Source organism: Zonotrichia albicollis, chromosome 7, assembly GCF_047830755.1.
Source record: "Zonotrichia albicollis isolate bZonAlb1 chromosome 7, bZonAlb1.hap1, whole genome shotgun sequence".
In the NCBI taxonomy this organism is placed as follows: domain Eukaryota; kingdom Metazoa; phylum Chordata; class Aves; order Passeriformes; family Passerellidae; genus Zonotrichia; species Zonotrichia albicollis.
In genome coordinates this window covers 32,125,895-32,152,370 of record NC_133825.1, presented here as the reverse complement: position 1 = coordinate 32,152,370, position 26,476 = coordinate 32,125,895, and the positions used below count along the sequence as shown (strand labels likewise).

Sequence of the window (26,476 nt, the reverse complement as noted above, 5' to 3'; positions counted from 1 at the left end):
TATAAGGGATTTGCTGTCTCTTTCTTTATCCCTCTCTCTCTTTTTTTTTTCTTTTCCCCCCCTTTTCCCTCCCTCTTATCCCTTTCGTGGTGCATTTGTCTTCGAGGAACCTGGGGTGTTCTTTTCATCAGTTCAATCTCTCTCTGGCACTTGAGTCCTGATTGGCTGAAGGACTTAGGGGAAAAAAAAAAATCTTTAATTAAGTAGATAATCTCTTCTTAGGAAGTTCTGCGGCTCCATTTCACCAGCCCCCTTTAGCTCTTACTTTAGGATTGGTTATCCTTTGCAGAAGGTGGGATTCAGGAGGCATCCGCCTCTTCATCACACCAGGACTGCCGGGTGGAAAATAACTCCATCCCTTCCCTAAATTAGTTGTGCTTCTTTTTTTTTCCTTTTTTCTGGTGGTGGTGCTAACCAAGTTTGGGGTTTTTTTAGGATCTCCTTTCTCCCTCTTTATTTGGATTTTATATTTCACATGGACCCTTATCTGGGCATCTTCTTCCTCACTCCCTTCTTCCAGTCCTGCTATGCCTGGTGAGTATCAAGAGCATCACAGTCTGTGTCACAGGCAGGTGCTCTTCCCAGATACCCTAAGGAAATTCCTCTTCGCCTTCCTAAATGTCTCCTCTTTCTCACTTAGCTAAGTTCTGTCTTTAATGGAATCAGATATTTAACCAAGTCCTTACACACTCATTGGCAGAGAGGTTAGATCTATGAAAGTCCCTCTTTTTCCCTGCACTTCCCAAAAATAACTAGGGGCCAGATTGTAAGCTGGAGTAAAATAGGGGAGAGTGGGTGCTGAGACCTAGCCCCTCACTTTCAAGTGGGAAGATAACCCAATGGAAGAGCCAGAAACTTCTGCTTTTCCAAAGGCTCCCAGTCAGCTTGTCTTGTCTTAATTAAATGAAATGGGGCTTCTCTCACGCTCCCCAAAGAGGACAGTCTGTGATTAAGAGCTCAGAGCCCGCAGGGGTGAGTTAGATCCACAGGAGTGTCACTCTGGATGAGTAGCCTGAGAGCCCAGCTCCTTGGCACGCACCAGGGGCAGAATTTCTTGTCTGAAATTCAGGTATTAGGGTTTCCTGGGCAGCTGCTTTTGCTACAGCGATTGTTACAGCTTGGTTTTCAACCACCTGAGTCCCATCAGACCAGTTCTGCTGTGCACAAATCTGTGGCCATCTCCTGTGGACCTCTTGCTTTGTCCTGAGGAGAGTGTTATATTTATTTCCCAAAAAGTTCTTTAAGGGTGAACAGAAAGAGATTATGTTTGCATCGAATCTTGTATCGTTCCTTGTGGGATATATCAGTCCCATTCCCAAAGGGAAATGATCTCTGCAGGTATTTTTCCTATGTGATTTTTACTGAGTACCCAATTTTTTCTCTCAATTGCAGTGATGCCCTGGGGAATCTGCTCAGTGGGTTACAGATTTATCTCTAACAGCAAGCAAAGTCTTTTACTATTCAATTACTAAAATCCCCTGCCTTCTCCATAGCAGATCTCTAGGGTTATTACCATGGATGGAGAAATCAAAATTACAAAAAGAGAAACTAAAGAGTAAATGGGAACTCATTCCTGTTAGTCTGGAAATGAAATTTATGTTCTTTCAGAGATTTTCTACTCCTTTCATTAAAAGAATACACAACAATTTGTATATGTCTAAATACTATAAATAAAAGAGCAAACTCAAGATAAACCTCCCTTCTGGAACAAGGGTAATATGTATGTTCTACAGAAAGGCTAGGCAAGAGCTCATGCTGATTTTATTGTTATTTTTGTGCTCTTCCTGTGTATGTCTTGCTTTCCTCAATAAAAACAGGTTTAGAATACATTAAAAGAAAAAACCCCAACATTTTAAAGAAACAGTTCAAAGAGAAATTTCAGCACACAAAGTAGAGCTAAATATGGAAATCCAAGACATTTTCAGTCCAAAGTTGGATGTTTAGATTCCTGTCTCTCAGTAGTTTTTATCTAAGAGAAAAGTTTATAGATCAAGACAACCTCGCTTCTCACTGCATGTTGCTCATAGGTCATGAATTCCATAGAGAAAGGAAAATTGCAACTTTAATTGAAATTATCATTTTGCAGACACTCTCCCTTAACTCTTTAGGAGAAAAACAAATTTGTGAGAGTCATAAAATAATTCTGCTTGAAATTTGTGCTGGTTTTCTCTATCTGATCCAATGGCTTAAAACACGTTATTTTTTTCTTTATGATTTAATCACAAGAATTGGGAGTGGGAACATGGTGGGGGAGCAATATAGAACAACAACAAAAAAAGTTTTTATATATATATGTGGCCACTTCCTTTCTTTGCATGTGGATTAGTTTTTACCATTTAATGGATCATTCAACCAATGTACTATTTCTAGGTGATCAAAATGTTAGGGTTGCATTTAGGAACAAAATCTTCAAAATAAATATAACAAAATAGATAAAAATGAAGAAAAAATAAGTAAAGTTCCAAATGCTATTGAATTGCTGCCCAGTTTCCTCTCCTGTGGGAATAATATAAAGATCTCTAACTCAGTAGTTTTCTCCTAAATGTAATTTTTACACTTCAGCTGTGGGACTGCCTTTGGTTTTCAGCCTCCCTGATTTTCTAATAACCTTGGGGAGCTCATATTGAGAACAAAACTCAGATCCAAAAGGAAATCCTATCCATTTTCTCTATTTACAATAATGACAGTGAAGATGTAAATCCAGCTTTATAATTTTCTAAAGAGCAGAACCAGCAGCACAGTAGCCTGAGTGGGTGGTAAGGTATCAGACAAATATTGTAATGAGAGATTAGGTAAGGCTCTCAGGGCATATTAAACTGAGGAGAGTGATGCTAAACTGATGAGTGTGATATTATTGGTTAAAGTTGTAAATGAGACAGAATTATCAGAGGCTATTAGTATTATTAGTATTTGATATGAGTAAAATATAATGGGACAGCTGCTTGGCAGGGTTCTTTGTTTTCAGATTCAATAAAACTGTGACAGAAAACTCCTGCTGAAGATATTTACTAGCTTTGACATAATTTTCTAATATTGGATCCAATGAAAATCTCTTGCCCTAGATTTACTTTTTACCTGGAGACATAGAGTTGTGCTGAGGGAAGCAGTGTGTCCTGGCCAGGGCCCTGCACAGCCTGGGGAGGGGGCAGAGGAACTCGGAGTTGTCCCCCCTCGACCCACTTGGCTACGAGCCTGCTCCGCTTCAGCCCGTGTAATGCTATCCTGCAGTTTGCAGGTGGAGGGAAAGGGGGTTACACAGCTAGAAACTCCCTGAGCTTTCTCTGAGAACAGAAATTACTTCAAATGTCTCTTTTCATGTGTGTGATACAAAAAAAATCACCAATGTCATAGAGATTGGGCTGGTTAACACCAGCTATGAATGCAACTACTTAGTTAGTTTAGTATTACATTCTGCTTTCCTTTACAAGGGAATGAAAATTTAGTAGAAGTACATAATTTCTTTTTAAAAATCACACTACAGACAAAACAATGAAGAGAGATTTTGGTAGTGATTCCTGTTTGTAGTACAGAGATGATTCTAGAGACACTGTCACTATTGTATTGTACCTGTGTAAGTAGTGGCTTAATTGCTTTCTGCCCTTAGTGGAGACTATATACAGAATGGAAATACATTTTTCTTAGCTAAATTATAAGAGCAAAGAAAAGCACATAGATTCTGTCTCCATTACTACCTTTTCTTGCTTCTCAATACAAGTAAGAAAAATTTCAGCCAGCCTCTAGTCATAGGATAGTCCCATCTTCCCTTCTCCTGAACCTACCTGAAGCTGCAAGAGTTAAATGTTGGGGTGTCAAGTGCACAAAATACTTGAAACTTCATGAATCCTTTACTTGTTTAAGTCCTACAAACCCAGCCAGCAGCCTGCCTGCCTGTTGATCTGAGAGCTCAAGGAAAATGCCTTCAGTCTCTCTGACTTTATAAACTGTTTAGAATATCCTGCTGGGAAAATGCTACTGTATCATTTGCTCAGCTGCAGATGGAGAATTGGCATATCCTGAACTTGGCCTTTTTGTGGACCTTTATCCTGGAGGTTTATCCTGGAAGGAACAGATCCTCTGCTTCAGTAGTCATGTCAATTGACTCCTGCTAACAGGCTGGTTTGCTGTAAACTGACATTGTGGCTTACCGTCCTCCTCCTAAAGCCGTCCTTGCAATTTCTCAGATGTTCCTAATCCAACGGTTTGGATTAGGAAGCAAATCCTTTCTATATACTGTGAATTTGGGTTTTCCTACCCACATGGGAAACAATGCAGATGGGATTTATCTCTTTTTTTGGTGACAAAAACAAGATAAGCGAGGACTTGCAATTTTCTAGCTCTTGCCTACGCAGGAGCATTTTACCAGAGTTTTCTCACAGCTGCTACCAGGGCCCCAGATTCACACTCACACCATCCTGAGTGTGGTCCCCATAGCAAAGCACTTAAGGTCAAGGCAATGGACAGAAGGGAAACCAGATGGAAAAATGACTTGTTCATGCTGCTACCCAGTTGCGTTAGGATGGGGACCCATGGAGCTTGCACAGTCTGATTAGCCCCAGGTTCATGGCCCTGTGTGATTCAGGTCACCCGATGCTCTAATCACTTGGCTACAGATGCCGTCTCTCCAAGTCCCAGGAAATATTTAATTAGCTGTACAATGCAGAAGCAGCTTCCAAAGGAAAATTCCTCTGCAAAAAAACAACCATCAACTTCGTGCTAAAGTGCCCATGGGGGCTGGAGCACAGCCGGGTCTGAATCCCAAGCCTGGAACAAAGGGAAGGAATCTCCTGTTCTCACAGCCCACTCCTGTTTTGACCCAGGGGAATCTTTCCCAAAGAAAGCTTCATAAATGTAAACACATTTTCACCAAAAAACCCATAAAAACCAAAGCAAAACAAAAGAAAGCTAGACTTGCCAGAATGAAATGTTGCAAACTCATTCTCCTAACTCTAAACTGTAACAGCAAAGATCAGAATTCTTGTGATTTTGACCAAGCTAAAGTAATGAGACCTCCTTTTGTGGTGTACTTTGGAAAGGATCTCTGTGGGTGCAGTTCTGGTGGAGGTGAAGTGGGCTTGCTAACTGTGCAAGTGGTTTTCCAGGGCAGGACAGCATCCTCTCTCAATCTCTCATGTGTCTCATGTCTGGGCACCAGTCCTGCACCCTGTCTGTCCCATGTCGATGGCAGGGCTGCATTTTGACCTTCAGCTTTGGACAACATTGACTGCTTCTGACTGTGCTGGAGCCCACCCTGGGATGCCCCCACAGTGTCTGTGCTGGGTTTGTAGCACAAAAAGACAGTATCTTTCTCTCCCTTATGTGGGAATACTTGTGACTCATTTGAAGCAGAACATAATTTTGAGAAGTTGAAGAACCAAGTTTCCATCAGTGCGTGCTCTGTCATCTTCCCAATCACTCACTCACTGCAAGGTCTCAATCCACTCATTCTACCTCTCTGGTCCCAGTGTCCTCTCTGGGTGATAACAGCAGTCACTCATTTCTCTTGAAGTGTTGAGCTCCAGCAGGGAAAATGTTCCACAGACTCACCAGAAATAGTGATGTTATCTTATAAACCTTAGGTTTATAAAATATGTTATAAATTATATAAAATATATAAAATATACAAAGTATGTTTATAAATGATGTTATTTTATAAAAATTAGGTATTTTTAGGAGACCCTCTCTTTTCTTCATTTCTGACTTGGGATATTTCGAATTGGCTCTTGGGCTTCTTCAAAGTGTCAGTCCTTTCTGCCATGATGCAGCTAAGCAGGATTCACCCAGAATTCTCCAAATTCTGCAGGTGGTCACTGCACCATATGGAGTCCCAACGCTGTCTGACCATTTGCACAGAAACAGTCTTTCTTACTGGAGAAAGACTCAGACCAGACAGCATCCATTCTGCAACGCCATAGTGCTGGAGACAAGCCACACTGCCTGACCCTTGGAGACGATCCCTCCACACCTTCAGTGGGAACAGCAGAAAGCTTAGTTTTGTCTAGGACCTCCCACCCACCCCAAACCCTCAGGGTGCCCTGCACAGTGTCCTGGAGGATGGGAAGGACAGGTATATTTGTGTTCAGCCATCACCATAACCTGACCAAGAGGAGAGTGTGGGCAGTAAGAAATGGCATCACAGGAAAACAAGGGATTGTGATGTGGAGAGATGCATCTGGACTCATATTGCAAAGAAGCAGTGGCGTGATGCCCTCCCTCCCTCAGCACGGTCCCACTCCTGGGGGCTGGGAGAAATGGTATCCTGACTTCAGTCAAGTGAGGTAAAAAAGCAAGGCTAGGGGAACCAGAAAGCTAAATAAGGGATAGATTGGTACAAAGGGTAGCTGAGCAGAGGAAAGCAAAAGGAGGGAGCAGTGAAAGAACTGCAGCCCAGTACAGCCTGACTGAGGGGAGCAGGGTGGGGGGAAGGGGACAGCACTGTCCTGTTCCTTAGGGAGCAGCAAAGGGACATGGGGGAGAGAGCAGAGGTGCCTGCAGCCAGGAGACAGGCAGACTGTGGGGGAGCGAGAGGAGAGCCCTGGGATGCCTGGCATTCCCCAGGCCCCTCCACCATCACCCCCTCCCTGCTGACACTGTCTCTATCTTCCAGGTCAGTGAATAATTTCCTGATGACGGGCCCCAAGGTAAGAGAAATCCCTTTGATCTCTGTCCCTGATTCCACTAAACCCAGAGAGGGAAGGAGAGAGAGAGAGGGGCTCCTCCTTCCCACTCCTCTCCACTCAGCCTTGGCCAGAGCTCCTCTCTCCCCCAGGCTTCAAGCAATAAGGCAAAGAGAAAGGCCAGGAACTTGTGAGCTCCTTGGGCTGCATGAACACTGAGCAATGCTGACCTGGGGTTCTTTTAAACAGGTTGGGGCCAGATTCTGGAGATTTGTCTATTGATGCCAGCCAAGGCTCTCACCTGACATCTATTGCTTCCTGAGGATCAGGTTGGCATCAGGGTCCACACTGAAACAGCTGGGAAGTATTTTCTATGGGATATGTAAAACATACTTCCTCAAGGAGCACATCTTGAATTGCCAGGACTTTGTTCCATATTTTTGACCCCTCACACCTTTGTGCTCCTCTTTCGGAGGCTTTTTTTCTTAGCCAGGAGCAGTTGTAAAATTTACCCAGATTTTGTTCTGGCTATTCCCCAGGAATACCTCCAAGCCCATCTAGCTCCTAATACACTGGTGGAGCAGCCTTGCCCCAAAGCACTAGCTCTCCCCCATGGGCGGTGGTGAAGAAGAAGGCGGCAGGTTGAGGCATCTGCTAGCCTGGAACTCCCTGATCTGAGCAGAAAGCTGTTTCCTCTCATGGTGGAGAGATAAGGGGTTCCCCATGGCAGAGGCTGGCTGACACATTTCCTAATGTGGCTAACAGCCAAGAGCTGAGCTTTCTCCCACAGGAGGCTCAGGCTCTGACCCAGCTCAGCAGGAAATGGGTGTGCTGCTGGTGGTGGTGAGCTTCCCAGGGAAGCCAAGCCAGGAAGACCCTCTGAGCTCTGTACGTCTTGTCTCTGTGAGATGGCACACAGGTCACTTTCAGTCGAAAATATGCATTGTTCCCGTGCTGACGCCCAGCTCTGTTCCTAGGCCTATCTCATCTACTCCAGCAGCGTGGCGGCCGGGGCGCAGAGCGGCATCGAGGAGTGCAAGTTCCAGTTCGCCTGGGACCGCTGGAACTGCCCGGAGAGGGCACTGCAGCTCTCCAGCCACGGCGGGCTGCGCAGTGGTAAGGAAAGTATTGGATACCACTACTGGGACCCCCTTGCTACAGGTTAGAGCCCATGGCCCCCTCCTCTCTTCCCAAGTGCCTCCTTTTCTTCCCCATTCTCACCTGAGAAGAGCCTCTCGCAGGAATCACCCAGAGGGATCTCCCCAGGAGACCCCTTCACCCATCAGCTCCCAGATACAGTGGGATCTAGCTCCAAGGCCTCCTTGCAATGCTAGCCTTACCCATGGACCTGCTGAACCCCAACTGGCACAGGACCAAACCTTACACAATAGTCTCCCCAAAAGGATGTATCCCCCTGACCTGAACATGGTCTGCTAGATACCATGATAGATGGTGTCCCAGGGTATCCCCAGGGAGGCTGAGAACCAGCACAGGCTGCCTGGGTAGCAAGCAGAGGGATAAGGCTAAAGGGAGCAGGAAAGTTCATCAGCTGCTGTGCTCTGGCCAAGAGACAGGACAAAAGTCTTCCTACATCTTCCAGATGTCAGAACACCCTAGGCAGAAATCCAGCATCGCTGACCTGGGCCACTGTAGAGCATGGGGCTGTGGTCATTGTCACTGTATCCTATTCCTTACCTATTTGCAGGTGCCTAGAAATATTTCAGTGCATATCTGGCCCTCTAGACCTATGTTTGATATACCTGCTTTGTAAAAGCAGGACCTGGGTGTGGAGGAGAGCCTCAGGCCTCTGGTGGTACTGGCAGCAGACAAGAGACCAGAGCCCCAGGCAGAGGTGGAAAAAGGTTTTAAAGCGGGGCCTTGAGGAGACAGCTGCAGCACAAGGCCTGCTCTGAGACCAGAAGCAGGTCCTGGAACCAGTCCTGTCAAGGTTATCCACACCATATTAAAGGAAAGCTAAAGGCTCAGGGAAGTCAGCTGATGATTCCCAGACTGATCCTGGTGGGTAGGTATGGTCACTGCTCAGAGCCCTTTCAGCAGAAGGTATGGCTTGAGGGGATTGTGGGGAAAGAGTTCTTTGATACTTGGAGAGAACCCCTTCCCGTTGGGGTGTGTTAGTGACAAGTGGGGAACATTGGCTGTCTGTGCTATATCACCACTGTTGAGCTCCCACAAGGACAGTCAGGTACTATCTCCTCCACACCCTTTCAAATGACGAGTCAGTCTGGATCATATTTGGGAGATTCTATCTTCATGAAGTTCAAACCCAAATTAAGCTAATCTGACATGTAGGGCCTCTTCTCCACCCCTCAAAGTCTTCCCCACTGCAGATGTCCTGTGCAGACTCCTGCATGGCAGGAACAATTACTAACATTGCCCTTGCCATGAAATCTTTTGCACATCTGCTCTCTTTGTATTCCCCCTTGACAGCAAACCGAGAAACAGCCTTTGTCCACGCCATCAGCTCTGCAGGTGTCATGTACACGCTGACCCGGAACTGCAGCCTGGGCGATTTTGACAACTGTGGCTGTGACGACTCCCGCAATGGACAGCTGGGTAAGGAGGGATGAGCTGCTGCCCCTCACTTGTCCCAGGTGGCAGGAGAAGCTCTTCTCTCCTCCACTGACGCCTGCAGAAACACCTCCCCATCCTGATCCCCACACCTGGGAATAATGCCCAGAGAAAAGCTTTCCCTGGTTCAAACCAAAGTAGCTCTGTGGAAGCTAATGGAGTCACCTCCAGTTTACACCAGCCAAGCTCTTGATGTTTTCCATTACTTCCTCAATGAGCAGGAAAGTAGAAGGGGTTGCAGTTTTCCTGGTTCAAATCAAGAACTCTATTTAAGCTGCTGGAGACAATGACTATATCATACAGGCAGAGGAGTGGATCTGTTGCTATGCACCTAAATGATCTTGGTATAGCAGCACAGGTCAGAGACCTCAGGGTTCCCAGGGTCTGCAGGACCAGGCTGGCCCCACAGCAGAATGACCATGAGAAAAAGCAGGGTGGCATTCATAAACCTCTCTAGCACTCATAAGCATGACAGGCATACAGGAGCACAACCAGGAGAATCATTGTGGGTGCACACAGCCATCACACCCTCCACATGGCAGTGATTTCCAGGCCCTCAGCCACCAAGGACCCCTGGTAGGGAACTCCAGGCTGCACCACTTCAGTTCTCTGCTCAGCTTTCATAGAAAACATTGACATTTAGGGATTTTGTTTTGAATAGAAAGAGGTCAAATTTCAAATTATCAAGATCTTGTAAAAGCCATGCCCTGCCCAGCTACACTAGGCAGTCAGTATGTGTCACTTTATGACAAACTCCTCTGGAGTGTCCAGTATTTAGTTTATTGGCTGATAATTTTGAAAACAGACACTACTGCAGAGGTGTCCAAAGTTTGTGAATGCCTGTCTCTAACAGAGCAAGACTTTTGGGTAACAACACATCAAATTCTATCTTCTCTGGAAAACCAAGTTAGTCATGCTACATTTCCTTCCCCCAAATATATCTGGTTTTAATACAAAACTTTCCATTGTGGACTTAAAACCTTGTAAGGCACAGGAAACTTTTGGGCTTGACCAAAACAGCATGATTCAATTTAGCCATTGGACTGAATCCAAGCTGGTGAAAGGTTTTTCTATTCCTTCAGTCCCAGTTCTTGATTTGGACTGCATCATCCACTGCAATTACCCACCTCCCATGAAGCACTCCTGTCTCTCCCTGGGAGAGGGGATCACGATGCCCTGGGGAAGTCCAGGCAAAGGCCAGGCCTTTCCAGAGAGGCACAAGGCCATTAAACCATGACTCCCAACATGTACCAATGTGGCATGTCAGGGTCAGAATGTTCCAGATTTCAAATCTTCATTAAAAATTTGGCATCTTTCTCTAGGAGGAAAAATACGGCATGATGTTTTTCCAGTCCCACTCAGCTCCCACTCAGTTAAGAAAAGTACTTTCACATATTTTTGTGTAATTTCACAGTTCTTTGCTGACTCCCTTGTTTCTTGATGGTAACTAGCAAATCAGACCCTTCTAAGATGCCAATCATCTCAGAATTCTGGGTGTGCCAAAACCCCAGCTTCCTTGATGCATATGTGCCAGGTTTGGGCTGCTCTGGGCAGAGTGGGATCTGTTCCTTGGACCAAGATGCCTCCACCAGTTTGTTAATCCAAGTTAGCAAGATGCTGTTCCTGTAAGTCACTCTGAACCAGCTGAAGTCAGGGTTTGAGAAGTGATTAGAGACCCAAAGGCTTATCTGCATGTCTGCTAAGGCATGGTAACTGACAGCTTCTAAATCCTGCTCTACGGAAAACCTGGAAAGCCCTGTGTTTGCTGTACAGGACATACCCCTCTGCTGCCTGCCTGAGCCACTTACTATCTAGGCCTCAGGAGAAATGTCATGAACTCAATGGCAGGGAATATGGGAGTACTGTGTGGTGAAAGGCTGGATTTGCCCCATAGCCTCCATTCCCTCCCATCACTTCTGAAACCTCTTCTGGTTCTTTGACAGCACACATCTCATCTCCTTTCTTAGGGGGACAAGGCTGGCTGTGGGGAGGCTGCAGCGATAATGTGGGCTTTGGGGAAGCTATTTCCAAGCAGTTTGTGGATGCCCTGGAGACTGGACAAGATGCCAGAGCTGCTATGAACCTGCATAACAACGAGGCAGGTAGAAAGGTGAGCACCTCTCTCCCTCCAGAGCTTACAGCGCATACCAAATTGGCTCTGAGCATTCACTGTGGAGAGTCACAATTTGATGTGGCTAAAAACACATGTCTAGAAGAAACAATTTCCTGGGGGGGATGGCAGCAGTACACTGGTGTCTGCTCTAAGGTAGCAAAGCTTCTGTGTTACAGTGTTAATGACTTTCTGCAGTCCTCCTCCTCTCAGTTCAAGGAGGGGAGCCCTGTGGAAAAGCAAATCTGTGAGCTTCAGGACTACTGTGCAGGGAGAATTGATGCCAAACTCCTCCACAGGCCTGGAGCCATGGTTCTGCATGCATTGCAGCACAGAAACAGCCCCTCTGGGGTTTTTTTTTTCTTGAACTCCTCTCTCTGATCACCCTGTAGGCAGTGAAAGGGACCATGAAGCGGACTTGCAAATGCCATGGTGTGTCGGGGAGCTGCACCACCCAGACCTGCTGGCTGCAGTTGCCTGAGTTTCGGGAGGTGGGCACTTACCTCAAGGAGAGGTACCACAAAGCCCTGAAGGTGGACTTGCTGCAGGGAGCAGGGAACAGCGCTGCCAGCCGGGGTGCCATCGCTGAGACCTTCAGTTCCATCTCCAAGAAGGAACTGGTCCATTTGGAAGACTCTCCTGACTACTGCCTGGAGAACAAGACGCTGGGGCTGCTGGGCACGGAGGGCAGGGAGTGCCTGAAGAGGGGCAAGGCGCTCAGCAAGTGGGAGAAGAGGAGCTGCCGGCGGCTGTGCGGGGACTGCGGGCTGGCGGTGGAGGAGAGGCGAGCCGAGATGGTGTCCAGCTGCAACTGCAAGTTCCACTGGTGCTGCGCCGTGCGCTGCGAGCAGTGCCGCAAACGGGTCACCAAGTACTTCTGTGTCCGCAAGGAGAAGCGCGAGCGGAGCGGGGGTGGCGGAGCCAGCCGCAAGCTCAAGAGAAAGCTCTAACTTGCTTCTGCTCCTCCACGGTCCTGCCTGCCCCTCTCCTCTCCTGCCCTTCCCATCAGCTCCTGGCACCATTTCTCTTTGGCATAATTTTGTCTCATTCCCACTGCTGCCTCACTGGGGCTTGGGCAAGGCAAAAGAGCTTTGTATGAGTGCTCAGGCCTTGCCCATACAGGGCATTAGTGCAGCAGGCAATGTCTCCTTTGAAGGGGAGACCTTCCAAGTGTTCACAAAACAAGGTGAGACTCAGTCCCTTCAACTCAGTGTCACTCTATCCAGTGACTATGGCATTATCTCTGAAAGCACAGGAGGTTTTGGTGGCTCCTGTGGTTTTGAGCTGGTCTGTTCCCCAAACAAGCACCTGCTCTGGGCTTTTGAGTAAGTGAGATAAAAGGTATAAGGAAACTGAGATGGCACCAACAATTGGGCAACTCATTTTCAACTCAGTAATCTGTAAATGAGAAGAGGCTTAAAAAAAATATAGGTACTAAAACAGATATGGCCTCAGGCCCACACTATGAGGAAATACAAAAGACATGCAATTCCTTTCTCAGCAAGCCAGCCTCCAGGGACCCCTCAGCTTTGCTTGCCACCTTTTGACTGCTTTGCTAAGCTCTCCAGTGCTTTACTTTACATTTGAAATGGCAGCAGCAAGATTGAAACTGCTGCTTGACCTGCCCATTACAGCTGTCCAAAACAAGGGTCCCATCACTTGATTTTTACATGCTTTGTGTCTTCCAACTCTCCAGGTCTGGTCTCCCTTTTTGGGCCAGCATTGCTATCAAAGCCCCTGACTGATGCCATAAAGATGTCCTCACACTTCTCCACTACCTCCTTCCTCCCAAATTGCTCCCAGAGAGGAGCTGCCAAGCTGAGCCTCCTCCCCATGTCCTGGTGTACTTGCCAAGCACTCTTACCCTGTCAGCTAACTAACTAAATACTTCTTCCTAGTCTGAGAAAATAATGTCAGTTGCTATTTAATGGTGGTGTAAATAGGAAAGTGAAGCACTTTGAAGTTTAATTTATTGCACAGTTACTGTGATGTATACATAACAGTTTTTCCTCTACCGCTTATTGTATATATTCTATAGGCTAAGCAAGCAGCAGGAAGATTTGGTTGATGCATCTCTGTTCCCTTGCTGAGGCTAGGGAAGGGAGGTAAGAAGCTGCCAGCTGCAGGGCTTGGGGAAGCTCACTGCACCATCACAGCAATCTTCCCCTGTGCTGCGATAAGATCATCTACTTTGCTGTTTGAAGTGTCCTTTAGCCAGACAAGAAGCCAGCAGAGCTGTTTCTGGCCATTAGACCCATCTTGTAGCCAATATTTGTAAACCAATAGCCAATGCAATAAATCAGTAGCCAAGTGCTTGCAAAATGCTGTTGTGTCTAAGTGGCTGGGTGTTCTTTTGTCCCATTTTGCATGTGTATGTAGAAATTTAATTGCCCGAGAGATTAAAACACACTGCTTACTCATCTGGGCCCAGGAAGACCTAATCAGTTCCAGCCAGCACAACCTCAGCCCTTACCACAAGGGGAAAGGATGTGCTCTCTCCTGAGCTGGCTTGAGGACGCATCCAACTACAATGCAACTGCCAGGAAGAAATGGAGTGGGAGGGGGGGTAGGCAGGGCCCAGTTGCCCACTACACAGCTGATATATGCAAGACACTTAGCAGCCTGTATTTGTCTCTCCATTATCAATTAGTCCATTGACTTTAGGACTACCTCACAGGGAGCAGGAATTTGGACCTAGGATCTCATCAGAGCAAGGGCATTCCTGTGAAGCAAGAATCTGGCCTTTCAAAGATTGCAAGAAACCTTGGCCCATTCTCAGGGAAAACTGAAACACTTCCTTCACACACAAACCACCACTGTTAGCACAGAAATTCTTACTAGCACAGTGACCCTGCCCAAAGTCTCTTGCATCCCCAGCAGCAGTTGCCCTATGTCCCTGGGGGTGGCCAGGAAAGGAAGGAGGAAGCAAGAGCCTCCCGACCACCAGGGAAAGCTCCAGCATAGGCCTTCCTTTCCTTCTGGCTCCCACCGTTCCACAGGCAGCTGTAGAAGCTGTAGAAGCCGCTTCCCTCTTCCTCCCACTTGTACTCCATCTTTCCGGCTGACACGGCTTCCCCACGCAGCCCCGGCTGCGGCGGCTGCTGGCGCAGGGGACATGCGGGGCACCTCAGCGACAGCCGCACCGCCACACGCTGCTTCCGCCGGGGAAACGGCGACACCGCAGCTGCAGAATGTGCTGACCTCAGCAGCGGGTCCCCCCTCCCGGCGCACGGAGCCCTCAGCGGTAAAGGCCCTGCTGCCATTGTGGGCAGGATTGGATGCTTCCATGTATTCATTTCGGTTTAATGAAGGCGCATTCCTCAGAGGAGAAATATTTACATTCAGCTTCCCAGGTGGTCACCTTCGCCCAGATGACACACAAACAGGCAGCCCCCCGCTCCCTTTTCCAATCCCAGCCTCTTTAGAGGGCTCGGGAGGAGGGGAGACAGCGGAGGGGGGGCTGCTGGGCGAGCAGAATAGAGAAGGGAACAAAATGCTAATAAATCAGCCAGCCAGCCCTTTTCCCCTCCCCTCAGTGGAGTCAATGGAAAGTGTCATTTCACATGCTAATCCCCCTCCGATCTCTTTACAACACCTTTTCCGAAAAGTGTTTGGGAAAAGTCCTTGTGGCCCGTTTACAGCTCCCCGCCGCTTCAGATTCCTTCTTGTCTAAGGCCGCGGCCCCGGTGTGGGTCTCTCCCTCCAGCAGGGCTCCTTACAAAAAACATCTCAACAAAGACTTTGGAGTTCATCAGCCTCCCACTGAAATTCACAGCTGCTGAACAAACTAATCCCCTCTCTTGGCCTTTCTTCCTTTCAATGGGTTCTTGGCTTCAAAGACACTTTGGGAAAGGACTTTGTGGGGACTCACACTGCTCCCTCAATAGAAGTTAGTGCAAGCATTATCTTCAGAGCAAGTGGCTTTACAAACAAATACTGCCTAACAATCTCTGCCCCTCCAGCTCCCCCAAACACACACAAGCCTAGCCTGCAGACATGATGTTATCTGCCACAGGATTAGAGCTCTGTTTTCTGTGCCCAGGGATCCTTCCCTGCTGCCCCCTTCCCCCCAAATTCTTTGTCAACCCAAAGGCCTTCTCACCCAACTGAAATGCCTTCTCTGGTGCCCGGGTGCTGTGAAGCCATGTGCCCACACGGGAGGGGGCAATGCTCACTGCCCACAGACTGGGATATTGCCAGCCAGCAGAGATGGTGCTATAAATGGAGAGCACTTTCCAGCGGGGTTTGAAGGGTAATATACCACAGCAGGGCTGCAGAGACAGGGCCTCTGCCACAAGCCTGTCAAGCGAGTCACCTCACTTTCCCCTTTGCTTGCTTTCAAAGCAAAGAGCTTCAGGGATGGTGCTTACAGGGGTAAACATGAAGCAAAACAAGAGCAACAGAGGGGCAGGTGGGAAGGACACACATCAAAGGCAGGATAAACAGCCAGTCTTTCCATAAGTAGCAGTAGCTATGCCTGCTGGAGGGACCTAATGTCATATGTATGTGAGAGATAGTGGAAAGTCTGTGCTTATTTCTCAGCAGTAGAAGTGGCCTGAGTTAAAGAGAGCAAAGGGCTGGACTGCAAAGAGTACTGTAACTGAATCCAAAAAGGCAGAATCTAAGAAATGCCAGGCTTATTAAGTGATCTCAGAAAGCTGGGACTTCCCTTATACACTCATTAAGCAAATGTATGCCACCTGGGCTACCTGTGTGATAACCCCATTCTGATGCTACTCCAGTGTTACCTTCAAAAATCCGCTTTGCTTGTCCCTGCTGGGGGGATAGCTGTTAGGCCAGGCTGTTTGTTAACTGCTCCAGACCAAAAGCTCTTCAAGACTCCTTCACACTGGGTATTTGCCTCTGCCAGCAGCAGAACTACTAAAGCTTGTTTTCCTTGAATGCATGTGGCATGTCCCTAACACCCAGAACTCTCAGAAACCCCTGGGCCCTTCTCAGCAACAGCCCTTCAAATTTTCACCATTCAAACAATCTTTTCAAGCCTTTGCTTCCTTTGAAGTCCTCCAACCTTGGGTCATGTAATACAGTCCTTCATATTTCAGAGTTTCGTGACTGGCAGGGTTGTACATACATACTAGCTAACTGAGAGAAAAAAAATATCAGAATTTCTTTCTTTTGTAAGAAAGAAGTTTGATCCCCCCACCTTTATCACAATACTATATTTCAATTCAGAATTGAATTCCTTCTTACCTCCTTAAAAGATTAAATGAAATCAGCCAACAGATTCCTAAGTTATTAACTAATGATAAGAACTGACAATTCAAGGGTATAAATTTCCACACAGGTCCAATCCTTATCCTAGTTCAGGCTGCATGGCTTCAGTGGTGTAACATTTATTTCCAATGGGAGACAATGCCATCAAGGGCTCTCTGTTTACTTACTCACATACTTCCAACTCTTGATATCAAGTGCAAAATCTCAAACATTGCTGAGATTCCCCAAGAGAACCTGAGTTTGGGGCCTTCTTGTGTCTGATGCAGATGAACAGTCACAACTGACGCAGGTCATTTGGAGAAGATCAGTGCTCTGACCCTGCAGCCTTATAGAGTGCATAAGACCTGAGGTCTCGCCACACCAGGATGAATGCCACCCATAGCAGCAGAGCCCAAAATCTGGTTTGCCCCACACAGTTCTCAACTACCCCCTCTGTGGGTGGCCGTGTAGACTGAGGAAGTCTCATGCAGCCAGAGTAACAAGCCTATGAAAAAAAGCATCACAAAACACAGCTTTTATTTCAGTGTTCTGTAATTTCTCAGTGCATCAAACCGCAGCAATAGAAACAACACAGCAGCAACAAGGAGGCACTTTGACCTGGAAAGGAGTGAATGAGACATGTCCTCTTCCTCCCTTCTCTGATTCTTCTCCCTCCTAAGTCTCATGGTAGACTAAGTTGATTCGTGTATGTCACTGAACCACAGGTCCACTATAGCATTATCACTCAAGCAGCAAGCAGAGCAAATAGGGGCTGGCTGCATCCAAATCTTGGGAATAAGCCTTGCTCTCAGCTGTGGATCAATGATTATGCTGCCTGGTTAGTAACAAGGATGTTGAGAGAGCAGGCAAGGAGGGAGGAAGAGAGGGAAATAAACACACACAAAGATGTGCCCTAAAATCCCATCTACCTTCCCAGATTTCTTCCTCAGAACAGATATGCTTCATTCATCTACTTCCAGAGGAATTGCCACAGTGATGACAAGTCTCAGCACAATCCGTATCTTCAAGTCCTGACAAGATCACCTCCTGCAGCATATTCCTACCACCACAGTGCCAATGGGCCTTTGAGAACCACCTTTGCATCTATCTGTAGGTAGTATGAATGCACCATATCTGTAGCAAGGAGCTGTCTCTCCCTGCTCAAGTCTGGGCTGGTCAGGGTAGCTCAAGGGAGATCTTTATGGGACTTAAACAATCCCTTCTGCTCTTAAAGCCCCTAGGCCATCTGAAAAACCTGAAGTAGGAGGCCTTTAGATAATAGTAGGTGAAAAGTCCAGCTGTGCTAAAGTAAAAGAAGTGAAAAAAGCCAGGAGCCAGAAAGGGCAGGTTTTAGCCCCAAGACAGGATGTGACTGGCTCCGGGGAGAAGCACACAGAGCACAACCTGCCCACTGAATATGAGAGTCACAGGAACTGGAAAGGGAAATTATCCCTGGATCTGAAATATTGTGGGTCTGAGCCTGCAGATGATGGGGGAAAAAGATATAAAGGAAGGTGGAGAGAGGGTAAACAGGAGACTTGACTTTTAAAAACAAGAGAGCTGGGTGAAGAAGAGAACCAAAGCTGGCCCAGAGTAGACTACTAGTTAGTCTCAGCTGTAGCAGGATATGGGTGCAGAGGGGTGAAAGGGTGAGCCAAGGATGAGAATGAAGAGAAAGAAGGAGCCAGGAGAGATTCTTGCCGCAGCCCAACAGAGTGAGGACACACCAGCCTAGGTTCCCAAGGCAGCCCAGCTACCACTCAGGAAGTTTACTCTGCAGCAGGGAATAGAGCTTGAGGCTCTTCTGTGGTGGTGCTGCAGGTACCAGCCCTGTTTGTTTCCTGAAAAATAGAAAGCAATGCCAGCCTAGAAGGAAAAGATTTTCCCCTTTGTGCTGGGGATAGAAGGGAAGAAGAAGGACCTCTGTGCAACCTGGACAGCCTGAAACTGAGATCCCTGGGCTGAGAAGTGGCCTCAGACTAGTAAGAAAGAAGAGAGAAAAAACAGTCTCCAGGAGCTGCAGGCACCAGTGGGCTGTCTGGAAAGTGGATGGGGCCAGGCGTGCAGGCTTAGCACAGTTCCAGGCACTGGCACAGATCTATTTCTCCAGAGTCAAAAGGAGAGTCCACAACCTGCAGCACATCAACAGGTGAGGCAGTCCACCAGCTCCTGGTGTGCACTGTTCCAGCTGCTCCACACTTTACACATTCAGCTTGCCTGCTATGGTCATGAGGACTTTCAGGATGGGCATGAAACCAGACACCTCACTGAAACTGCTGCTGCTCACAACTTGGGTGTGAACCAGGAGACCCTGTGGGTAGTTCTTAGCCTCAATGCATCGGGCAATTTCATGGAGACCCATGAGGATGTTTGGAGAGAGCTGTGGAGAGGGAGAAGAAATGAGTCAGCATGTTCTGCAATATAACACAGCTCTCTCTCCCTCCACACCCTTCATTACTGTTCTCCACTTCGTTTTCACCAAACAGCACCTATACAGTCAAGCACTGGCAGGAAGAATAGCTGCTTCTCCCCTTGCTTTCCCAGACTACAACTGCCAGCTGGCATCAGCAACTGGCATCAGCAACTTCAGAGTTTTTTACGCTAGTTACACTATGTTCACACTTAACCACTCCCAATTGCCCCTTCCCATCCAGGAACTATGTGCCAGTATACTTCTCAAAGGGTAAAAGCACCTTTCAGATACTTCCTCAACTTCTCCTTAGACTATGTCTGGGCCAAGTTAAGAAAGAAGATATTAATGGTCATTACAAGGTTTGGCACTCCCCTTGTCTTCCCCGAGAATATGTGCCAGTTACACTGGTACAGACACCAAGACCCACAGCCCAGAGCCAAGGTGTGCTCAGGGCCCCAGCAGGACCGCAAGGAAAGGTGGCATCTACTCACGGCCTGCTCGCGCAGCTTCTCATACAAACACTCCAGGCGCTGCAGCGCGTCCTCCAGCTTCCTTCGCGTTTTCTGAAGCAAAACAGGTATTGCTCGTCTGCCAGAGCTCCAAAGGCACCTCTCCAGAGCCAAAGTGCTCTCACTCAGTCCCTCCCTTCCTCTGCCTTTCCACAACACCTTACCATTCCGCTGCATCTCAGCCTCTGACAGCCAGGGTCTGTGACACAAGCCAGCCATGCCCTCACTCTGCACATATACATACATGTACATATATACACATTCTCTCCCCAATACAGAAAGATGGACTGCCCCTTCTCCCATCTCCCAGCCTAGGCATTCCTCCCTTCTGCCAGTACTTGCAGACCACAAGATAGACTGATGACTTCCCTAGTGTGAGAAACATCCACTAGTTGACCCATGGGGTGTTCAGACAGCCTCACCCTGACTGGCCCAAGAAAGAGTTTCTTCCTGGTCTCCTTAGGGAAAAGAGGGAATATCCTTCCCACTGTGGGTAACCACCAAGGAAAGTGTGTGAAGTGAGTACTGAAGCTCTGATGAGACTGACCTCATTAAGCCCATCTTGAATAATCCACTCACAGGTAACTTATTCCACCAACACAAATGCCTGGCTCTGGGCACTGCTGGAACAGGCCTGGAAGCCACAGGAGTTCACTGCTGTACTGAGCCAGCTATTCAACCACCACCTGAGCTAAGTGCTTAAGCCCAAACCAACAGGCCTTTCTTTCCATAGAGGGAACCTTTAGATTATGCTGCAGAAATTGCTATGCTGCACTCACAGAAAGCACAGACAAACACACTGAAGATGCTGCTGTAATTGCCTGATTCTGGCATAGCAGTCTGGGCTGAGTGTTCATCACAATACCTATCAAGCAGAGGTATTCTGGAAGGCTTCTTAGTGGCCCCAAGCCCTGGGAAGACTTAGCAACCTAACACAATGTGCAGACACTGCTTTTCTGCTTCCAGACAGTCTGGCCTGACACATTGACCCAATGTGACATGTGCCAATAGCCTTTCAGGAACCAGGGTGGAGAAATTACATTTACTTAGACACAAAGATTGTTTGGCTTTCTCTTCCACCTGGGATATGTCAGCCTTTCCCTCTAAGGTCTATAGATAGCTGGTAATACCAGCTCTGCAGGAACTGTCTGCAGATCAAACCACTGAATTAGCTGGGTAAATTCTTCTACTTTCCTTAAAAGAAAGAGCCAGGAGGACAGAATCATTGCTCCAAGAAGGCAATGAGAAGCAGGGGATAAAAGTTAGAGAATGCATCTCAGTTCTCAAAGATTAACAAGTCTGCAGCCTAAAGGAAGGAGGCAAATGGAAATTAACTTGGTTATAGGGACAAGACTTTTCCTTTCTTTGGCCAAACAAAAGGAGGAAGCACCAGTCAAACATCTCTAAGGGAAAAAAAAAGTCCAATATCAGAGAAGGGAGGACTTACTGGATCAGTGGCAACAGCCGAGCAGCGTTGTACCAGCCCTTCAAACGTAGCCTTCAAAGCCTGGTGCTCAGGGGGCAGCTCCTTCCTCTCAATGCTTTCCCTAGGTAGCTGGTGATACTGACAGAAAAAAAATGCAGCTGAATGAATGCAACAGGAGCATGAAAGGCTGGAGCAGGTAGATTCCCCTCTTCAAACTAGAGAACAGAAAGAATTTCACCCCTTCACAAACCTAGAGAATATCTGGAAGCACAGAGTTAGGTTATCTTCAGACCGTGATAGTTCCAGGCCTCTCTGGATTCTCAACTCCCAGCAGGCTGACAGCCCTGCCTGGTCTCCCTCGCTCTCTCCCACCCATACCCAGGTGTCATTTTCCCAACCTGGCAATTCCTCTAATGCTCAGCAGAGATGCTTTGTAGGGGCTAGGGAGCAGCATAAGCCCTCTGCAGCTGCCAAGTAGTAAGAACCTCAAAAGCTGAGTTGTTTTTCTACTTGACAAGATGCTGGTAGCTGGGGAATGCCCCACTTTCCCTGGTACCTGTAGGCTGCCTTCCTTGGGTGCTCCTGGGGGTGACTGGCCAGATTCTTGCAACCTGGATAGCTGAGGATGGATCCCTTGGGGTTCAGCAGGCATGCCCATTACTGGAGCTGTGATGGGGGCCAGAGGAGTAAATTTCTCAGGCAACTGTTAGCAAAGAAAGGAAAGAAAAAAAAAAAAAAGAAAATCAAGTCCAAGGAAGAAGGGTTGGCTGCTTCTCCACAAAAAAATTCAACATCCTTTCTAATTTGAAGAGTCTCCGGTTCTCAAGATGATGAAAGAACATATCCTTGTTCTTTCAGCCCCCTGACTCAGAGAATAGGGCCCTTCCTCTTCCATCCTAGATGAACAGTCAAAGCAGCAGCAAGAAAACCCCTCTGGAATTGCTCAATCAAACAGATCCGTTACCCCTGAGAGCACTGCTCCTCAGAAAGCCGCTTGGTCTCTGCAACGGCACGAGCCCTGAATGTAGAGATTAGCAGCAGTAAAGTGTCCAACTGAGCAAGTATTGGGGAAAATCCCACGAATGGGGGGAAATTCCTCTTGCAAACACTTCATCATGCCCCTGCTAAGCCAGAGAGTCATGACAGATTCTCTCCAACAGGGCTAGATCAAAAGGAGATGGCTTTAACAAGAGGCTAATCCTGTTGTAGTGAGCACAGCCTGAAGCAGGTTCCCAGCTATGCTGCCAGAAGAAAGGGCGAAAAGTCTGTTCCAAGCTAAAGAAGAGGGGTGGGGGGTGGGAAGGATGCCAAAGAAGCTTCTCATCACACCTGCCAGCAGGCACCAGTGATAGAAACAGGGTACTGAGAGCATTTGTTGCAGAAGAGCTCAGCTCACAGGCCCTCCAGTGCAATCACGACAAGGCAGAGAGCTGCAGGACCAGCACAGCAGGCAGCTCACAGCTACACCTGTCCCAGCTTCTCTCGGCACGAGTGCCTTATCATTTGGTACGAGCATCTGAGGAGAATCACTGTTGTGAGGGAAAATGCTGCCCCTAGCTGTCAGGTGTGAAGAGAATGTGACCTCCTCAGCCGCTAGCAAAAAAATTGTGTAGGCAAGGGCATAAGATTAAATCTGTATTTTTAACAACAAATCATTGTAGGCAGCCTGGGAAGTACTGACAGAGGATGCAACATTAGAGCTGATAACCATATTACAAAACAGCCACCCTGAAGAACAGCATGTGACTTTGGATGGCAAAGAGTCAAGATTGCTTGGTCTCCATTCCTAGCCATGAAGGCAGTGTAGACGTAGACAGAGCAACAGGGATAGAGACCTGCGGAGTTTGACAGCGAGCATTTACAGGAATGTTTCTGTCACATGGAACTCCCTGGCTAAAAGACAACTAACACATATTGTAGCTGAAAACTTACCTTTTTCTTTTGAAGGCTTCCTCTTCCAGTAGAGGGATCACTCCAAGATTCCTGAGCTGCTAGGACAGAGGACAAGACACAAACCTCAGACTGTGAGAAGCTGGCTGCAGCAACAATGCACAATCTAATGCACAATTTAGAACTTCCTTCAGGAGAAGGCCCTTTGGCTCCAATTCCCTTGTCATTGCACCTTTAGACTGTTTCAGCTGAGGAAAGAAAGGAAGGTAATAAGCCTTCCCTTCTTTCAAACCCAGCTCACAGGCCCATGAGATGCTCTTGCTTTCCCTTCTCTTTCTTAGTTTCATTCCTAGTGTCCTAGTGTGTGCACAGCCTTAATGAGGTGTTGTCTGATCAGACTGAACTGGCACATACCCACTCCCACACAGGAAACTTTTTTTCTAACTACCTGAAGCTTTCTGGATTCTGTATAAGCTGCAGAAGTCAGCCTCAGAGTCAGGCCTGAACCTTGGTGGGGACCTGCTAAGTGTGCACCTCACATTTCAGGAACTTCTTGGGGTTCCCCAGAGAATATGGCACTGTGATAGCACAGCAAGAGCCATGCTACAGGTGAGAGGGCTTCTGACCAGTACTCACAGGAATGCTCATGGTGGCAGTTCAGAGCAATACAGGCTGTTCTGATAAAGGAAGAAAGATTTAGGGGTGGGTTCCCTTCCAAAATCATGTTCAGAACCAAAGCTTAGCAAAATTTGCTGACTGCCAAATAGAAGGGAATAGACTTAACCAGTAAATGCTTTGGGAGCAGAAGGGTATCTCAGCAGATGCTTCTGTGGTACCCTAACCTCACTCCAGGTAATTTAAAATCCATCAGACAACATGACATCAAAAGACTTGCATTCACTCTTCATTCTGCAAAGGTCAAATTGCAACTACCTTGTCTGCTGCTGTCCTGTAAAGGTACCTGCATCTTTAGACAAAACCCCAGTATTAATAACCTCAAGCCCATGAGAAGGAATAATCTGTGAGAAAACAGAGGAATTCTAAGGGGGCAATATCAGAATTGCTGGAGCTCAGAGCCACACTTAATGAGCTACTGATCCTGAACTGAGCTTTAAAAATCGCAGGGGAAAGATGCAAAGGTGCTTCATTACTTTAATTACCTTTATTATTAAAATCCTGGCAGCCTCTTTTTGCCCTCCCTTTTCCCATGATTTCAAGACTTGCTCTCTGATGAGTTTGGATCAGAAGTTTAATTAAGTTGGCACCTATTTCTAGCTTGGGGATTCTGTGCCCTAGAACTCTGCTGGCCCCCACAGAGTCTGTGGCCCAGCAGTCCTTGGCACTATTCCAACCCAGTGGCACTCTGTATCCTCACTGGAAACAGCTATTTAAATTATACTCTTTAAGCCAGGCATTTAATCATCAGACATGAGAGACAACAGACCCTGGTGCATTTTTCTGGGGTGAAATACTATCTTCCCTATGCTACTTGTGAAATAGGATTTCTCACCATCCCTGAAAGGAGTGCCCCATGGCAGCAGTCTCCAGCAATGCCTGTCCTAGAAAACACAAGACCATCAGAGGCTGGAATCAGGGATTATCCTGGCCAGAAAGGAGATGAGCCAACATGTTGCTGTCCTTCTCCCTGTCCCTGACACTCACAGGAACTTGGGATTTCTGCAAGTGAAGGTGTCTGTTCATTGTGTTAGTAATAACGTTCATGAGCTGTAGATACTATGTTCAGAAATGTCCAGAGCAAACAGTTTTGGCCAGTCAGATTGAGTGATTTTACAGTCCCTTTTCTGATTAAGAGAAATACAAATCAAAACCAGAACAATAATAGCAAGCAAGAAAGCACTCTCAAGGAAGCCAGTTTGCACTGCTGAACCAAGCATGCCATACGCTGCCATTAAAACCAGGGGCAAATGCTGCCAAGGAGAAGGGCATTTCTCAGTAGTGAATTCCTGAAGGGCATCTTCAGCCTAAAGAAGTGCTTGAAATCCTTGCTGTGGAATCAGCTTCCCTTAATACGGAGAAACTGAGTTGAATTTCCTAAATGAAGCTGTGATGTTTGTGCCTGGTAGATAGATGGTCCTGCCAAAGGGCAGCAATCAGAACAGACAGCCCACAAAGACATTACCCCACTGACAATGTAGATTAGAATATGACTACCTTCCAACACCAATGAATATCAAGGAGAGAAATCAGTACAAAGTATCAGTCAGAAAACCCCTTGGGTCCAAATTTTCCCCCACAGTCAAACTAAGATTCATAGCTAAACCTCACTCTTTAACTAAAGCCAAAAGGGATTTCCAGTTCCCCTTGGAAGAGAGCCCCCAAATTCTGCTTGGGAAGCTCTGCTCCACCACTGCTTCTATTGGGAGTCCACCTCTTCCAAACCACAGGAGGAAAGCACAAGCAAAACCATGCACAAGGCTGGGAGAGTAACAAGGAGAGATGAATTACAACCACTGGCCTGTTCCTCACCTAGACAACCAAGACAGGAAAACTGTCTGCTTCCCTGTCCTGCTGGCCCAGCAACTGCCTGAAAAGACAGAGACTAAAAATGGTCTAATACCTCCAGAACTGGAGAGAAATAGAGAAGGAAGAAGCAGGAGACATTATTTTCTGTATCCAAACTCATGAGTAATAGCATAGTACTTTTATTTCACTTCCAATATCCCCAGCTGTCACTTACTAGTTTTCAGGACAGGTATGTTCCCTACCCCACTTGGACAGCTCCCAGGCATGCAAGGGAACAACAAACAGCAGTGAGCATGCACACATGCACACACATCAAAACATGCATTTCACTGGAAGCAGCAACACTGTCTGCCCCACAGGTCTGGAGGTTTTTCTGGGTACTACCTGCATGATCCGTGTGGGGATCTAGCCAAGGGAAGAAACCTGAAAATCAAGGCAGGGTGGAAAAGGCATAATCACCAAAAGCTTTAATTCAGTGAGTAATTTCACTGGACTACTATGCCAAAAAGCTTTTCAGGAAGGAATCTGTCCAGCTGTAGCTTAGAGCCTTTGGTGTGTAGTCCCCACAGACTTCACACAGTGGGATTTGCTATCCTTGGATAAACACAGGTCAGCAAAGAATTTCAGGTGGAGGTAAACATCATAGCCTCAGTCCTTCACTCTCAGCATACATGTGGCTTGGAGAAGCATCTGCTCAAAAATCTATGGATTGTCAGCCTTGTTGTTAGGGATCTCCACAGCCTGGTTAAGCCTGTCCCTTGAGACAGCAAACAGAGAATTAATAAACACCAGATATTCTGGGAAATAGAAGGAATGCCCACGAATGGGGAACTAGGTCCAATAACACTCTTTCTATTCATCATGCTAGCAAGGGCTTCACATGATAGATTGGATTCAAACTATAGACCCAGAGGGGTCTAAAACACCGCAGAGAGGAATCCAGAAGTGATTCCCAGACAAGTCCTTTTTGACAACAGAAAGAAAATGGTAGCCCTAGAGCACAGCAGACAGAGGAATTTAGTCCTGAAGCTAACTAAGGAGTATCTCATGGACAGGGAAGCTCTCCCACCATTTCAAATACGCTTCTCATGCAAGTTGCATGAGCAAGGGTGAGATGAGCAAACCTTCCATCAGGCATTCCATGGGAACCACCACCCTTTCCATCACAGCAGATGCCTTTGGAGTAGATGACTATTCAGGGTGCACTGAGGACCTGAAGAGACATCA

General features: G+C 47.1%; 2 protein-coding genes across 13 annotated transcripts in view; one reads left to right on the top strand and one right to left on the bottom strand.

Moving 5' to 3' along the window:
- SEC31B (SEC31 homolog B, COPII coat complex component) overlaps positions 1–26,476 on the bottom strand; it is a 79,218-nt gene that overhangs the window by 25,341 nt on the left and 27,401 nt on the right. For 3 of the 9 annotated variants that reach the window (XM_026799733.2, XM_026799736.2, XM_074544894.1), the window contains exons 22-27: positions 25,634–25,672; positions 22,808–22,866; positions 21,432–21,578; positions 20,897–21,013; positions 19,432–19,503; positions 17,036–18,907 (exon numbers count right to left, since the gene is read on the bottom strand). In XM_026799733.2, coding sequence (XP_026655534.2) covers positions 18,728–18,907; positions 19,432–19,503; positions 20,897–21,013; positions 21,432–21,578; positions 22,808–22,866; positions 25,634–25,672 — 614 coding nt within the window. In that variant the 3' untranslated portion in view covers positions 17,036–18,727. Of the gene's footprint in view, positions 1–17,035; positions 18,908–19,431; positions 19,504–20,896; positions 21,014–21,431; positions 21,579–22,807; positions 22,867–25,633; positions 25,673–26,476 lie in introns of those variants that run through there. The other 6 variants (XM_026799735.2, XM_074544892.1, XM_074544893.1 and 3 more) reach the window with 4 other exon arrangements.
- On the top strand, positions 402–12,263 carry WNT8B (Wnt family member 8B). Of its 4 annotated transcripts, none has more exons than XM_026799738.2 (6): positions 402–534; positions 6,605–6,638; positions 7,592–7,730; positions 9,063–9,188; positions 11,171–11,313; positions 11,706–12,263. In XM_026799738.2, exons 1-6 carry the CDS (start codon positions 476–478, stop codon positions 12,261–12,263), a joined length of 1,059 nt encoding a protein of 352 aa, XP_026655539.1. In that variant the 5' UTR covers positions 402–475. The 4 variants fall into 4 exon arrangements, with proteins under 4 accessions (XP_026655539.1, XP_074401009.1, XP_074401008.1 ...); XM_074544908.1 differs by having other exon boundaries at positions 11,147–11,313; XM_074544907.1 differs by having other exon boundaries at positions 7,592–7,775.

What these genes read in the sequence shown, in the direction of transcription:
- WNT8B (XM_074544906.1), top strand. Translation starts at nt 476, where the DNA reads ATGGACCCTTATCTGGGCATCTTCTTCCTCACTCCCTTCTTCCAGTCC. An exon ending in TTCCAGTCCTGCTATGCCTG is followed by an intron (nt 535 to 6,604) that starts GTGAGTATCAAG and finishes TCTATCTTCCAG; the next exon opens with GTCAGTGAATAATTTCCTGA. An exon ending in CTGGGACCCCCTTGCTACAG is followed by an intron (nt 7,776 to 9,062) that starts GTTAGAGCCCAT and finishes CCCCCTTGACAG; the next exon opens with CAAACCGAGAAACAGCCTTT.